This window comes from Peromyscus maniculatus, chromosome 6 (assembly GCF_049852395.1).
Source record: "Peromyscus maniculatus bairdii isolate BWxNUB_F1_BW_parent chromosome 6, HU_Pman_BW_mat_3.1, whole genome shotgun sequence".
Taxonomy (NCBI): Eukaryota; Metazoa; Chordata; class Mammalia; order Rodentia; family Cricetidae; genus Peromyscus; species Peromyscus maniculatus.
This window is the reverse complement of record NC_134857.1, coordinates 70,850,650-70,866,758: the sequence shown is the minus strand read 5'-3', so window position 1 is coordinate 70,866,758 and position 16,109 is coordinate 70,850,650. Positions and strand designations below refer to the sequence as shown.

The 16,109-nt window shown below is 52.4% G+C and overlaps 2 protein-coding genes and 1 pseudogene across 2 annotated transcripts; 2 read left to right on the top strand and 1 right to left on the bottom strand.

Moving 5' to 3' along the window:
* Positions 1 to 405: 405 nt before the first annotated feature.
* Positions 406 to 5,156, top strand: Slc27a3 (solute carrier family 27 member 3). Its single transcript, XM_006976254.4, has 10 exons — positions 406 to 1,345; positions 1,617 to 1,826; positions 1,905 to 2,063; positions 2,651 to 2,775; positions 3,005 to 3,199; positions 3,303 to 3,393; positions 3,523 to 3,721; positions 3,926 to 4,023; positions 4,127 to 4,257; positions 4,862 to 5,156. Exons 1-10 carry the CDS (start codon positions 700 to 702, stop codon positions 5,036 to 5,038), a joined length of 2,031 nt encoding a protein of 676 aa, XP_006976316.1. The 5' UTR covers positions 406 to 699; the 3' UTR covers positions 5,039 to 5,156.
* An 8,937-nt stretch (positions 5,157 to 14,093) lies between these two features.
* LOC102902783 (hippocampus abundant transcript 1 protein pseudogene) lies at positions 14,094 to 15,051 on the bottom strand (annotated as a pseudogene).
* Positions 15,052 to 15,096: 45 nt separating this feature from the next.
* Positions 15,097 to 16,017, top strand: LOC102907434 (STING ER exit protein). Its single transcript, XM_006998997.4, has one exon. It carries the CDS (start codon positions 15,150 to 15,152, stop codon positions 15,708 to 15,710), a length of 561 nt encoding a protein of 186 aa, XP_006999059.3. The 5' UTR covers positions 15,097 to 15,149; the 3' UTR covers positions 15,711 to 16,017.
* Positions 16,018 to 16,109: the final 92 nt, after the last annotated feature.

Sequence of the window (16,109 nt, the reverse complement as noted above, 5' to 3'; positions counted from 1 at the left end):
ATCCCCAGTTTCCACGCACCTATTAAAACCAGGATGGGAAGCATTTGCTGGCTGGTCCCAATTATTGTATCCTTGCCTAAAATGAAGGGCCTCCCTCCAAAAATCTGGCAGTCTGGCCTCCACCTTTCCCCTAGTTAACTCTCAGGACCCCACCCATTCCCTGGGGTTGCTACTGCTGCTGCTACCTGGAGGCCGCACATGGATCTGGCTGTCCTGCCCGGACTTGCAGAACCGAACGGGCCAGGGGCCAAATTCTTCAGTCTCCTTGGAAAGAGAGCAATGGTATCATCCCATCACGGGTGATAAAGAACCACCAAAGGAAAGAATGACAGATGCGCCCTGGCTCCTGGACCAGGACTCCTTCAGCCAGCCAATAGCTTAGCCGGCCCTGAAAAACGCACCTCTGTAGGGATGAGGGTAGGCACCTCTTCAGACTCTGCAGGCTGCTGGCCACCAGCAGTCAAATTCCAAAGCGTGTGCGCCTAGGGCGGGGCCTGGTCTGTGGGGAGGGCCGGGCCGCCCCCCACTCCTGGCTCCCGCGCCACACCGCAGAGGCTGGGTGGGAAGGGCGGGTGCCAGCGCACGCGCGCCACGATCCCAGGGACTAGCGTTCCCGGAGCCCGAGCAAGATCAGTGTTTCAGGAGGGACCACCCGGAGTGTATGCGAGCGGCCAGGGCGGACCAGAGGAAGAGGGCACCATGGCGGCCCTCTTGCTACTGCTGCCCCTACTCTTGCTGCTGCCTCTGCTGCTGCTGCTGAAGCTGGACCTCTGGCCTCAGCCGCGCTGGCTGCTGGCCGACCTGGCCTTCGCAGTGCGCGCCCTCCGCTGCAAAAAGGCCCTTCGAGATCGCGCGCTGGCCGCAGCGGCCGCAGACCCGGAGAGCCCGGAGGGCGGCTGCAGCCTGGCCTGGCGCCTCGCGCACCTGGCCCGGGAGCGTCCGGCACACACCTTCCTCGTTCACGGAGCCCGGCGCTTCAGCTACGCGGACGCAGAGCGCGAGAGCAACCGGGCTGCTCGCGCCTTCTTGCACGCACGCGGCTGGGCCGGGGACCACGGCGGCGGCGGCGGCGGCGGCGGCTCGGGCACTAGCAGCACCGAGGAAGGCGCACGCGCGGCGCCTGCCGCCCGAGACTCCGCGGCGGGAGGAGAGACGACCGCACCCCCTCTGGCACCCGGGGCGACTGTGGCGCTGCTCCTCCCCGCGGGCCCGGAATTCCTGTGGCTTTGGTTCGGACTGGCCAAAGCCGGCCTGCGCACGGCCTTCGTGCCCACCGCCCTACGCCGAGGGCCCCTGCTGCACTGCCTCCGCAGCTGCGAGGCGAGCGCGATGGTGCTGGCTCCAGGTAAGGCTGCCGCGCCAGAAGGGGCGTGTCTGGTCCCGGAACAGAAGTGCCGAAGTGAGTGGCAATAAGAGGCCCTGGGTTTGGGAAGGGATGGTGCCGAACCCGAAGGACTCCCAGGCCGTGGGATGACAGGTCCCAGGCGCGATGTGGGGACACCCATAGTGCCACCCTCACCCTAGAGCCTTTCACAGGGACAGAGAGCAAACCAACGGGTGGTGAAGGCTTCAGGGTAGCTGGAGCGCCATAGAGCTGCATCTGCCCATCCCTGTAGAGTTCCTGGAGTCCTTGGAGCCGGACCTGCCGGCCCTGAGAGCCATGGGGCTCCACCTGTGGGCGACGGGCCCTGCAACTCATCTTGCTGGAATCAGCAATTTGATGTCGGAGGCAGCAGCCCAAGCGGATGAGCCAGTGCCTGGGTACCTCTCGGCCCCCCAGAGCGTAATGGACACCTGCCTGTACATCTTCACCTCTGGCACTACTGGTGAGGACCAACACCGAGGCAGAGGGTGGCAAGGTCTGGGGACCTTCATCTGACCGTGCCTGTCTTGCCACCCTCCAGGCCTGCCCAAGGCTGCTCGCATCAGCCACCTGAAGGTCCTCCAGTGCCAGGGGTTCTACCAGCTGTGTGGCGTCCACCAGAAGGATGTGATCTACCTGGCGCTCCCTCTGTACCACATGTCTGGCTCCCTGCTGGGCATTGTGGGCTGCTTGGGCATTGGTCAGTCTTCCTCATATACTCCGAGGGCACAGTGGTTCCCAACCTCCCTAACGCTGTGACCCTTGAATACAGTTCCTCGTGCTGTGGTGACACACACACACACACACACACACACACACACACACCCGGCCCCAGCCATAAAATGATTCCGTTGCTGCTTCATAACTGTAATTTTGCTACTGTCAGGAATCGTAACGTAAAGATCTGAGGTGTGACTCACCGGCGAAGAGCCGGCTTCAGCAAGTGCGGAAGTACCTTCGACGGCTGCCTCGACCGGGAGGTGTCCCGAGTCCTAGGCAGAGGGAGGCGGTCCGTACGGTGGAAACGCCTGGTGTATAGTAGGAAACATTACCCACTCAGGGCCACAGGCTGAGCAGCTGGGGAGGCTGCACCGTTCACAGACTCTAGACTTCAGGGAGAGAACGGAGAGGGTTGTATCAATCCAGAAAGGAATATTAGCCTTGCCCAACACACGTGAGAAAGGATTCGGCCACCACAGCCTCCTAAAGACCCGACTCCAGCAGGTCCTTCGCAGGGAGCAGAGGTGGTGAGGGTCATCTCTTGATCTTCCCTCCCTTTCCCGGCAGGGGCCACGGTGGTGCTGAAGGCCAGGTTTTCAGCTAGCCAGTTCTGGGAAGATTGCCAGAAGCACGGCGTGACAGTGTTCCAGTACATTGGAGAGCTATGCCGATACCTTGTCAACCAGCCCCCGGTGAGTAGGCTTCAGAGCAGGCCGGACAGCAGGCGACCCTGGGAGAGGAAGGCAGGCGGAGAAGAGATGGTACCAAGTGCCAGGACCCCACCGCTGAACAGGCCCTCCGACGACGCCTAGGGAGGGAGGGCACGGTGGGAGGAGGTCCTGGAGAATGAGCAACAGAACTTCGCCCCGGGGACCTGGAAGCCTGGTATTGCAGCCTGTACCCCTCTCTCGCTCACCCCAGAGCCAGGCAGAGCGTGGCCACAAGGTCCGGCTGGCGGTGGGCAGCGGGCTGCGCCCCGACACCTGGGAGCGTTTCGTGCGGCGCTTTGGGCCTCTGCAGATACTCGAGACCTACGGGATGACCGAGGGCAACGTGGCCACTTTCAACTACACGGGACAGCCCGGGGCGGTGGGGCGCGCTTCCTGGCTTTACAAGGTGAGAGGCAGGAGGAACATGAGCGCCCCCTGGGGCAGGAGGGGGATAGTGAGAAAGGAGGCCCCTGAAGCTGGTGACCCAGTGTGGCTCTCCCCTCCCCCAGCACGTCTTCCCCTTCTCCTTGATTCGGTATGATGTCATGACAGGGGAGCCTATTCGGAATGCCCAGGGGCATTGTGTGGCCACATCTCCAGGTTTGTACGTCGTGGGTTGGGATGAAGCTGGCAGACAAGGTTTGGACTTGGCCACGGAGGTGGGGTGGGTGGGGCCGAGAGGTCCCGGTGACATTGGGTAACCCACTCCTGACCCCCGAATTTTTCCAGGCGAGCCAGGGCTCCTGGTGGCCCCTGTGAGCCAACAGTCTCCTTTTCTGGGCTATGCCGGGGCTCCAGAACTGGCCGAGGGGAAGCTGCTGAAGGATGTCTTCTGTCCTGGGGACGTTTTCTTCAACACTGGGGACCTCTTGGTCTGTGATAAGCAAGACTTTCTTCACTTCCATGATCGCACCGGAGACACCTTCAGGTATTGGTAACTTGCCGATCTGCCCAGACTTTCAAACTCAGCGACTCACACCTCAGAAACCCACCTCGATGCTCTTCCCACCTCACCCCATGTCCAACCCCCCCCCTCAGGCTTCGTCAGCAGCATTATCCCCTAGCCTCTCTATCACCTCAGCAATATTATCAGCCCTTCGTCCATCTCCATTTCGCTCTGCTCTCCCAACAGATGGAAGGGGGAGAATGTGGCCACAACTGAGGTGGCCGAGGTCCTCGAGGCCCTGGACTTCCTTCAGGAGGTGAACATCTATGGAGTCACTGTGCCAGGTGCTTAGGCATGGAAGGTGGGGAGTCGTCTAGCATGGTACCCCACATAGTGGTGCTCAGGCACCAGGACTAGAGGGGCTTATGTATCTCCCACACCCACCAGGGCACGAAGGCCGGGCTGGCATGGCAGCCTTGGCCCTGCGGCCTCCACAGGCTTTGGACCTTGTGCAGCTCCACGCCCATGTGTCTGAGAACTTGCCACCTTATGCCCGACCTCGGTTCCTCAGGCTCCAGGTAACCAGCCGCTCCTGGCCCAACCCCTCACCCACGTATCTGCAGCTGTTAGTGATTCCCTAACTCTACAAAGGGACCCAACGTAAGACACTCCGTGAAGAGAAAGGACACTTCCTCCTGCTGGACATGCTTCGCATTCCCCCCTTTTATCTTGTGTGTGTGGGAACATGTGCATGCTCGGTGTGTCCATGTGAATATGGAGGCAGAGGACAGCCTTGGAAGTCACCCTCAGGAATGCCAGCCGCCTCCTTTGAGGCAGGGTCTCCTCTTGGCCTGTAGGCTTACCAGTTAGGGTAGACTGGCCAGTGAATCCCAGAGATGCTCCCGACTCCACCTTCTCCCAGCATTCCTTACAGGTTCTGATGACTGAATCCAGGTCTTCATGCTTCATGGAGAGCTCTTTGCTGACTGGGCTATCTCCCTTCTTACGCCCTCGTTCTTCAGGCCTGGCTCACGCTTCTCTCTGTTGCTACCTCCTCTCAATTTTACATGATGTCCTCTTCCCTCACGTCTGCCCCTGAACAGAGTTCAGGCAACTCACCTGAACTAAGGGGACAGATTCCTTTTCCTCCAACTCTCTTTGAAAACACCCTTCTCTCCCCAGGAATCCCTGGCCACTACCGAGACCTTCAAACAGCAGAAGGTTAGGATGGCGAATGAGGGCTTTGACCCCAGTGCGCTGTCTGACCCTCTCTATGTTCTGGACCAGGATGCGGGTGCCTACCTGCCCCTCACACCTGCCCGGTACAGTGCCCTCCTATCTGGAGACCTTAGAATCTGAGACCTTCCACTGAAGGGAGGGCCTCTGGGGGTACAGGCCACCATGGCAGTACCAGGGGTTTTCGGGGATCTTTTGTATATGGAGTCATTATTATTTTGTAATAAACAGCTGGAGCTTATCTGGCTCATCTCTGTGTGTCTGGGGGGCTGCATTCCTATGGAGCCACGGGCTCCACATTCCTGTCCTGACCTGTGTGACCCTGAGCTGTGGCTGATCCTTTCTGATAACTGCATCTGACCCTGGCTGGTCCTGGAGAAGCCCTGGCGGCTGATGTTTGTGCTCCTGAGTGTCCGTTTACTCAGGAGCTGTAGGATCCCCAAGGATTGCCTCCTCCGATGGCAGAAGCAGATGGAGGCGCTCAGAAACACTGCCGTCCCGCCCTCCCCATCCCCGTGGCCTGCTCACACTTCACCACAGCCTGATGTGTGGCTGGTCCTGAGGAAGTCTCAACCCTGGAAAACAAATGTGGGCAGGCTGGGGAAGGAGGTACCGTGATCTAGAGAAGCTGGTCAGGGGAAGGGAGCCCTCGGCCTCAAGACTCCTGTGTCTCTGTTCCCGGTCACCGCAGTTACACTTCACGAAGGGGAAATTTGACTTCCACAGTCCCTCAGCAGGGGGTTCTGAGAAGCTGCAGGCGTAACAGGGATGCTGGGAAACAGAGAGAGGGCTCTCCTTGTCTCCTGAAGGAGGAATCTAGAAAGTTCACCATCTGGAAAGGTGGTCTCCCAGGAACCACGGTGCCTCTGTTTGGAGCTGGGGCCTTGTTTTTGTTTTCTCTTTCCTCCTCACCCCCTCCCCAACATGAGTGGTGAGAAGCATCCATGGTAGGCTGGAGAGGGCTCAGTGGCTAAGAGCGCTGGCTGCTGCTGCTGTAAGTTCTCAGCACATTCCTCAGGCAGCTCACAACTGCGTGTGACGCCGGTTCCCGAGGAACCAACACCCTCTTCGGGCCTTTGTGGGCACCAGGCTTGCATGTGTGTTGTACACATACATACATGAAGGCATATGCACATAAAAGTTTAAACAAGAAGAGTTATCTAGTTATTTTGTTTTTGTTTTTGAGACAGGGTCTCTCTGTGTAGCTTTGCGCCTTTCCTGGAACTCACTCTGTCGCCCAGGCTGGCCTCGAACTCAGAGATCCACCTGGCTCTGCCTCCCAAGCGTTAGTTATTTGTATAAAGGAAAGAACCACACCTCACCTCCAAAGCTTGGACCCCTACTGCCCGCCCTCTTGATATTCAAGCCTGCATCCCACCCCATGTTCACCAGCAAGTTCAGTTCGGACTCCCTGAAAACAGAGCCCGCTCTAACTGGGATGGAGTCCGCACCCACACACTGACTCGTTAGGAACTGGGCTCACTGCTAAAAAGTGCAGCAGTGAGGGAAGCCTGGGTGGGGTGGGTAGGCAGAGGTGCCAGCTGGCTAACAGCAGTTCCTCTATGGCAGCCTCTACCACCTCTGCCCAGGTCTGCCCGGCCCAAGAGCTGAGTGGACACCTCTTCCCTTTGGAATCGTGGACCCAAATTTGCACTGTCTGCTCGGGTAGCTGCTAGCCACATGAGAGAGAGGCTGAAGTATGGTTAGTCAAAAGTGGGATCTGCTGTCAATATGTAATATGCATACAATACATACCACACGAAAAATCTAGGACACAAATGCATTGATAGTTGTTTTATAGTCCAGGAAAGTAATGTGCACTGGTGTTCCCAACCCTTGGGAGAATCAATCCCAGGAGTTTGAGGCCAGCTTGGGAAACAGCAGAAACGCATCTCAAAAACAATACGGGGTGGGGGGCTTGGCTCAGTGAGTAGTGTCTGCCTAGCTCGCAGGAAACCCAGGGTTGATGCTCAGCACCACATAAAACCATAAAGCCTGCTGTGGTGGCAGAGGCAGGATCTGAAGTTCAGGTCCAGCTCAGGCTACATAAGACCCTTTTTCAAAAAATAAATGGAATGTTTTTACGTTATGCATTGCTTACATGAGGAGATACAATCTTGACTAAATGGAGTTAAAACCTTAACAAAGCATTGCTGCTTTAGAATCACACGGCTCACTTGCTCTCTCTCCATCTTCCAGATCATTCAGTGTATTCACTGTGTCTCCTGTTTTTCACATTATGGATCACGAATTTCTACTGAACAACGCTGGCCTAAATGCTGACCTCGGACTTCACTCTGTAGTAAAACATTAGCTGTGAGTGCAGGATGCCTGTGCTTAACCAGACTGGGAGGAAGGCTGACCCAGGGCGGACTCTGGCCCCGAGTCGTGGGACCAGCTATTGCTCAGCTCTATCTCAGAGGCTGCAACTAGTGATACCAGGGGAAAGCTTGCAAGCAGGCCTTATTGTTTTCTAGTAGGGGAGGCCTTCATACAGACTCTTATGTGTAGCCCAGTTGGCCTTAAACTCACTGTGTAGTCCAGGCTGGCCTTGAACCTCCCTGCCTCAGGCTGACTTAATTCAAAAGAATTAGGTTTTCCTACAAAAAAAAAAAAAAAAAGTTGAAACAAAAGTAGGATTATGAGAAGATAACTGCAAAATTTGCTGACTGGTGCCCTTTTATCAGGGGATGGTCAGCCTCCCTGGGAAGCCACAGTGGAAAGAATCAGTGTACGCCGTCTTTTCTTTTTCTTTCTTTCTTTTTTTTTTATTTACTAGAGCAGAAGCAAAGCCACAGTGTACATATGGAGGTCAGAGGACAACTTACTGGAGTCCATTTTCTCCTCCTACCATATTAGTCTTGGGGATCAAACTTGGGTCATCCAGCCAGGCAACCGGTGCCTTTTTCAGCCAAGCCTCCTCTCTGGTCTCCCAGTTCTGTGGCTGTGAAGTCTTTTCCAGAACACTTAAGGCCAGGAGGAAGGGCACCCCATCCATCCCAAGGCAGGAATCTGAAAAGTGTGATCTCTTTTTTTGTTCCTGGAATGCACACATTTTTTGTTTGTTTGTTTGTTTCCCAGAGCTGAGGACTGAACCCAGGGCCTTGTGCTTGCTAGGCAAGCGCTCTACCACTGAGCTAAATCCCCAACCCCACGAAAAGTTTTTATATTTTTAGGTGATTGAGAAAAATTAAAAAAAAAAATATAAGATTCTAGGCGTTCAATTTTCAATGTCTCTAAGCAAAGACACAGCCACCTCCACGTTTTTGTAATTGCCTGAAAATGCTTCTGTGCCGCACAGGACTAAGACCTCAGGGTTGCAAAGCTGCACCATTTGTACGTGGCCTTGACATTTTCCTAGTTCCTGGGCCGCATCTCTCCAGAAGATTTTGGTCACCCGGGAGACGACAGCCGGAAGACTCCACCTAGTCTGACCTGCCCAGCGCAAGCCCGGGCTCACTGCGCAAGCGCACACAGTGGCAGGAAGCCTGGAGAAGTCATCTTGCTCCTTGCTGGATGGGGCAAGCTACTCCTCTGACTCCTGTGAAGCCTCCCCTCCCCTCGTCCGCCCAGAAGCTGAGCAGGGAATGGAGGGGCAGGACCCAACCCTCTGGCATCTCTTCCCTAGGTCTTTAGGGGCTAAAGATGCAGGCTGAGCGTTTCTCTGGGAGCGAGGTGGCCCCGCCGGCCTCAGGAGTATACGCGAGTTTCACAGGCATCAGCTAGCATGCCCAGCTTAGACATTCTATATAAGTGAGATCATAGACTTTGTGATCTTTTGTATTTTTTTCACTTAGCATATTTTATTTTATTTCATTTACTTATTATTGTTGTTGTTGTTGTTGAGACAGAGTTTCTCTGTGTAATCCTGGCTGTCCTGGAACTCACTCTGTATCCCAGGCTGGCCTTGAACTCAGAGATTCCCCTGCCTCTGCCTCCCAAGTGCTGGGATTAAAGACATGTGCCACCACTGCCTGGCTTCACTTAGCATATTTTAGATTGATGTATCCATGTTTCATTCCACTTTATAGATAAATATTGCTGTACCCAGAGTCTCCCAAAGACCACCAAGATGCAAAAGCAGAGTCTTTGTATTGTTAGGAGTTGACTCGGGACTCTGCCTGACGCAGCAGCAGAGCAGGAGAGACCCTGAGTAGCAATGGGGCAGGGTTTTTAAAGTGAGGGGTTTGGGGTCTACAGACTACATAGGAACAAACCCAGGATTGGTTTATGTGAGTGGCAATCATGTCAGTAACTTTTAATTGGCTAGGGTTAGTTGGGGGCTACAGTTTTCCATTTGGGGGCAGGCCTAGACAAGTCCAGGCTTTGTCCTTGAGCTGCCGTGGAGGCTGGCTGGCCTAGCATGTACTGACTGTGTGGGCTGACTCAGTGGCCCAGGCTTTCACACTGACTCCTGAACATAGCTCTAAGTTGGCGAGGGGTCCCAGACAGTAAACATCTGGCTGAACTTTGAGCAGTCAGAGTACGTGCAGAAAGGGAGCTATTGCAAGGACTATGTCTTTTGTTCATGGCCCTCCCAGAAACTGCTTGCTCAAGTCTCAGGAAACTGAAATTGAGGCCTGAACTCTGAGAGAAGACTGAGCAGCCTGTTATATATTTCTCTCTCTCTCTCTCTCTCTCTCTCTCTCTCTCTCTCTCTCTCTCTCTCTCTCTCTCTTTCTCTCTCTTTGTGTGTGTGTGTTGAGACAGGATCTCATGTAGCCCAGGCTGTCCTTGAACTTACTATACAGGGAGTTGAGCATGACCTTAAACTTCTGATCCTCCTGCATCTGCTTCTTGAGTACTAGGATTAGAGGCACAAGCCACCTTGCCGCACTTATGAAGTCCTGGGCATCCAATGCAAGGCCTTTGTGTGTGCCAGGTGGGCACTCGGCTAGGCACTCTTCACTAGTCCACTAGGCACTCTCCACTAGGCACTCTCCGCTAGTCCACTAGGCACACTCCGCTAGGCACTCTCCGCTAGGCACTCTCCGCCTGCCTCCCTCCTGCTGATGCTTCCTCCCCTCCTCCGCATGAGGAACTGCTGTTGCTGGTGTCTCATATAACTCCTGGTGTCTCATATAACTCAGGACCTGGGGATTAGGCTTTTGGTCACTGAGCTGCAAGAGTGTTTCTTGTTCAGACACAAGCCTGCTATTACACTTTGTGAAATGTTTCAGTTCCTTGTGGGAAAGTGCCTCTATTTATTTATTTGTTTGCTTGTTTGCTTTGATTTTTCAAGATGGGACTTCCCTGTGTATCCTGGACCTCCCTCTGTAGACTAGGCTGGCCTGGAACTCAGAGATCTGCCTGTTTCTGCTTCCCAAATGCTGGGATTAAAGGTGTGAGCCACCACATCCTGCATTTTTTTTTTTAAAGCTAGGTCTTACTATTTAACCCTGGCCTGAAACTTGTTATGTAGACCAGGCTAGCCTCAAACTCAGTGAGCTGCTTGCTTCTGCCTCATGAATGCTGAGACTGAGGCAGGTGACATTCCACCATCATGCCTGGCCATGCTCTGATTTCTATGCGGATGCTGGGTATAAAGCTCCGGCCTCTAAGCTTGAATGATGCACATTTTATTGTCCATTCTCTCAGCCCCTGATTTTGTTTCTTTCGGAGCATCTCAAGGTGGCCTTGAACTTCTAATCCTTCTGTCTTCAGTTCCCAAGTGCTAGGATTACATTGTTGCACCTCATGGCTGCTGTACCCATCTTCCTTTCTCCTTCCTCTCCTCCCTCCCTTTTCCCCTTATTGATTGTGATAATCTGCTTTTTTGAAACACTTGTGTTTCAAAGGCACTTCATAGACTAGAGAGACGGGCCAGTGGTTAAGCGCCCTGACCGCTCTTCTCAGCACCCACGTGGCTTCTTACAACTGTCTGTAACTCCAGTCCCAGGAGTTCCCACGCTCCACTGGCACCAGGCATGCATATGGTGCCCAAACATACACTCAGGCAAAACATCCATACATGTGAAGATAAATAAATAAAATATAAGCACCAGATAGTTATGGCTAAAAGCAGGGCTTGGTGGCAAAGACATTTAATCCCAGAATTTGGGAGGCAGAAACAAGCTGATCTCTGAGTTCCAGACCAGCCTGGTCTATAGAATGAGATCCAGGACAGCCAGGGCTGTTACACAAAGAAACCCTATTTTGGAAAATCAAAAATAATAAATAAAAAGATAAATACACAAAAAATAGGAGAAAAATAAAAACAAAGCAAGGAAGCCAAGCCCTGTGGTCCCATCACTGCAGAGGCAAAAACAAACAGATCTGGAGGCTCACTGACCTAATCAGAGACCTGATTTAAAAAAAAAAAATGACAAGGTGGTAGATGGCATGTGGTGGTACACACCAATCCCAGAGACAGAGGTAGACAGATCTCTGGGAGTTTGAAGCTAGACGGCTCTACAGAGTGAAAACCTGTCTGAAAAACCCAAAGAAAACAAGGTGAACAACTCCTGAGCAGCAATGCTTGAAGCTGACCTCTGATCTCTGCCTAGGAGCCCACCCAGACACAAACCATCTGTAACTCGAGTTCCAGAGAATCCAGGGTCCTCATCCGGTCTCTGTGGGCACTAGTCACACATGGGATGCACACACATGGAAAAACACACACCCCAAAAGGAAAAAAGAATAGAACTCTTGCTTAGCATGTGAGGCCCTAGCAAGTGTATGCGGTGGTGGTGGCGGCTGCGGCGGCGGCAGGCCGTGGTCCCCAGAAAGTATCACTGAAAAGCTCCTTAGAGGAAAGGTTGATTCCCAGGTCTGGGAAGTACGTGCCACCAAACAAAGAGAGCGAAGAATGGGCTTCCATAAAGAACAAGGGGCTCCTGTCTGCCTGCCAGTGGCGCATTTGATTAGCGAATGCACTGGAAACACAGAGGGTTTTTAAGAGTGTCTTCTGAGAGCGAGACTAAAGCGGGAGGTACAGACAGAGAAAAGAGCAGCTAAGGGAAGAACAGAGTCTTGGTCCCTTCTGTGTGAACCTTGGGAGTCACCAGGTTGTCCTAGGTGGTAAGGGACCATTCCTGCTGATCAGTGGTGGCGCACGCCTTTAATCCCAGCACTTGGGAGGCAGAGCCAGGCGGATCTCTGAGTTTGAGGCTAGCCTGGTCTACAGAGCGAGATCCAGGACAGGCACCAAAACTACACAGAGAAACCCTGTCTCGAAAAACAAAAAGCGAAAAACAAAACAAAACAACAAACAAAAAAAGAAAAGACCATTCTTCCCTCCCTTCGAAGTGTTTCTCTGTGTAGTCCAGATTGTCCTGGAACTCTATAGATCAGGCTGGCCTCCAACTCAGAGATCCCCCTGCCTCTGCCTCCTGAGTATTGTGATTAACCACCACCCAGCTCTTTTTTCCATTTCCATTTGGAAAGTTCTCAAGTGTGAGTGAGTGAGTGTGTGTGTGTGTGTGTGTGTGTGTGTGTGTGTGTGTGTGTGTGTGTAGGCGAGAGATCAGCACAGGGCATATTCCTCAATCTCTCTCCATTTTTCTGTTTTTGGAAACAGAATCTCTCTGAACCTGGAGTTCACCCATTCAGGTAGACTGGTTAGCCAGTGAGCCGCAGATAACCTCCTGCTGCTGGGATCATAGGTGACACATAGCGCTTAGCTTCTGTATGAGCACGGGAGTCAAGCCTGGCTCCTCACGCTGTGTGCAAGCAAGCACTTTGTCGTCTGAGTCGTCTCCCGGGCCCTGGAAAGCTCTTGTTTATGAAAGAATTCCAGGTAAGGGCTGGAGGCATGGCTCTCAGTGGTTAAAAGCACGGGCTGCCCTCGCAGAGGAGCTGGGTTCGATTCTAATTGTGTGGTGGCTCACAACCACCTGTAACTCTAGTTCCAGAGAATCCAATGCCCTCTTCTGGTCTCTGAGGGCACCAGGCAAAGACACGGTGCACAGACATAATGCAGGCAAAACACACACACACACACACACACACACACACACACACACACACACACACACACATTTTTCCTCTCTTCCTTCCTTCCTCCCTTTCTTTCTTTCTTTTTCTTTTTTGAGACAGGGTCTCTCTATGTAGCCATGGCTGGTCTGGAACTTACCCTGTAAATGAGGCTGGCCTCAAACTCACAGAGATCCTTGCCTGCCTCTGCCTCCTGAGTGCTGGGATTAAAGGTGTGTGCCACCATGCTTGACATTTTCTTGATTGGTGATTAATGTGGGGGGACCTAACTTCCTGTGGGCAATGCTACCCTGGGCTGGTGGCCCTAGGTGCTATTAGAAAGTAGACTGAATGAGCCATGAGAAACAAGCCAGAAAGCAACATCACTCGATGGCCTCTGCATCAGTTTCTGCCTCCAGGTCTCTGCCCTGAGTTCTTTTTTTTTTTTTTTTTTTTTTTTAGATTTTTCGAGACTCACTTGGTAGCCCAGGCTGGCCTTGAACTCACAGAGATCCACCTGGCTCTGCCTCCCGAGTGCTGGGACTAAAGGCGTGCGCCACCACCGCCCGGCTGCCCTGAGTTCTTATCCTGGCTTTGCTCAGTAATTGACTTATAACCTATAAGGTAAAAATAAATAAACTCTCTTTTCCCCAAGTTACTTCCCCCACCACCACCAGCACCCACCCCCGCCCCAAGACAGGGTTTCACTTTGTACCCCTAGCTGTCCTGGAACTCACTTTGAAGACCAGGCTGGCCTCGAACTCACAGAGATCCACTTGCCACTGCCTCACGAATGCTGGGATTAAAGGTATGGGCCACCACCACCTGGCAAGTCTTTTCTATCAAATACTATAAAATGTGTTAAGAACAAAGAATTAAAATCTTTTATTGAACTGGAGAGATGCTCATCCAGAGGTCCTGATTTCAATGCCCAGCAACCACATGGTGGCTCACAACCATCTGTAATGAGATCTGGTGCCCTCTTCTAGCCTCCAGGCATACATGCAGGCAGAACACTATATGCATAATAAATAAATAAATCTATTTTTTTTGCCTGTTTTGGGAAAAAATAAAGATTTATTTTAAATTAAATATGTGTGTATAGGCCAGAAGAGGATAAAAACCCGTTCCCTGAAACTCGAGTTAGAGGAGGTTGTAAGCTACCCAGTGTGGGTGCCAGGAGCCGAACTCAGGTTTTCTGCAAGATCACTATACCCTAACCACATCTCCAGGTTCCCAGGGTTTTTTTTTATATATATATATGCTGTGGATATTACTCTATGTAAATAAAACACTGATGGCCAGTGACCAGGCAGGAAGTATAGGCGGGACAAAGAGAGAGGAGAATTGGGGAAACAGGAAGAAGGAGGAGTACTGGCCTGCCTCCGGTAGGTAGGAGAGAAACACCGTGATACAGATCAGCAGCACTATGGAATCTTGGCCCACTTTTTTTAAAGATGCAAAGGGGTCAGCCTGCTCCCAGGAAATGGGCGCTCCCCACGATGCTGGCCGCATCTTCTCAGGCAATGATTCTGGCACAGCGACGAGGATAAAACAAATGTCTAGCAGAGCTATTGCTGTAGCAAGGACCACCACTAAGCTGTCCCCATACACGCGTCCAAGGTAAGCTCCAATCGCAGGGCTGGTGACTAAGCTGGCAGCAAACGTCGCTGAAACCAGCCCATAAGCCATACTTCTTTCATGTTCTTGAGTTATATCTGCTACATATGCAAATACCACAGAGAATGTCACTGCAAAAACCCCAGAAACAAAGATAACAGCAAAGTACCACCAGGGGCTGATCTTCATCAGAGGAATGGGGGCACAGGTGAAGAACACTGTTAGCAGCAAGAAGGATTTCCGGCCCCAAACATCAGAAAGAGCACCAATAAGTGGGGCACTGAGGAAGGACAGCAAACCCTTTACTCCTTGAATTAGGCCATTCATCAGAAATGTATGTTTAGGGAAGGTTTCATGCAATACCACCAATGTGGGTGCTGTCAGGAGTCCCCACGCAAAAATCTCCAAAAAGATGATAATGACCGCATGGTAAACACTAGGGGAGCCTAGTCCTTGAGGCGTGCCTCCGTCTTTAATGATGATCTTTTTGGCCAGCATGATACTGCGGTTCGCGGCCCGTTTCTTTTTCTTCCCCTGGGTCATTTTACCATCCTCGACTCCTGGCGCTGCAGCAGCCACTCAGGGGGCGGGCGGCCCGAAAGTCGTGTCCCGGTCGGTGGTTTGCTCGGACACCCGGGACCGCGAGGAATATGATAACGGCGAGAAGCCCCTCCATGTTTACTACTGTTTGTGCAGCCAGATGGTCCTGGTGCTGGATTGTCAGTTAGAGAAATTGCCCATGAGACCCCGGGACCAGTCTCGCGTGATTGATGCTGCCAAACATGCTCATAAGTTTTGTAACACAGAAGATGAGGAGACTACCTATCTTCGGAGGCCTGAGGGCATTGAACGTCAGTACAGAAAGAAGTGTGCAAAGTGTGGACTGCCGCTCTTCTACCAGTCCCAGCCAAAGAATGCTCCTGTGACCTTCATCGTGGATGGAGCCGTAGTGAAATTGGGCCAAGGCTTTGGGAAAACCAATATATATACCCAGAAGCAGGAGCCTCCTAAGAAGGTTATGATGACCAAACGGACTAAAGACATGGGCAAGTTCAGCTCTGTTACTGTGTCTACCATTGATGAAGAAGAAGAAGAGATAGAGGCTCGGGAAGTTGCTGACTCCTATGCACAGAATGCCAAAGTGATTGAAAAACAGCTGGAGCGCAAAGGCATGAGCAAGAGGCGACTGCAAGAGCTGGCTGAATTGGAAGCCAAGAAAGCAAAAATGAAGGGGACCCTGATCGACAACCAGTTCAAATAATCTGGATCTTTTTGTGTTCAGGCTGGAGGCTAGCACTTAGATCAAGACGAAATAGCTTCTTGATTTCATGGTCTAGTTTCTATGTCCCAGGAAAAGATTGTCTGACCATCCCATTGATTTTTCCTACATTGTTCTTCTTTTCTTTCATTGAAGTCCTTGACTCCATTTCACTTGCTTTCTGGGTGGCAGATTGTTTTCAAAATCTTTGTATAGGCCGGGCGATGGTGGCACACACCTTTAATCCCAGCACTTGGGAGGCAGAGTGAGGCAGATCTCTGTGAGTTTTTGAGGCCAGCCTGGTCTACAGAGTGAGTTCAAGGAAAGGCGCAAAGCTACACAGAGAAGCCCTGTCTCGAAACACCAAAAAAGAAAAAGGGGATATGATTAGATATATAGGAG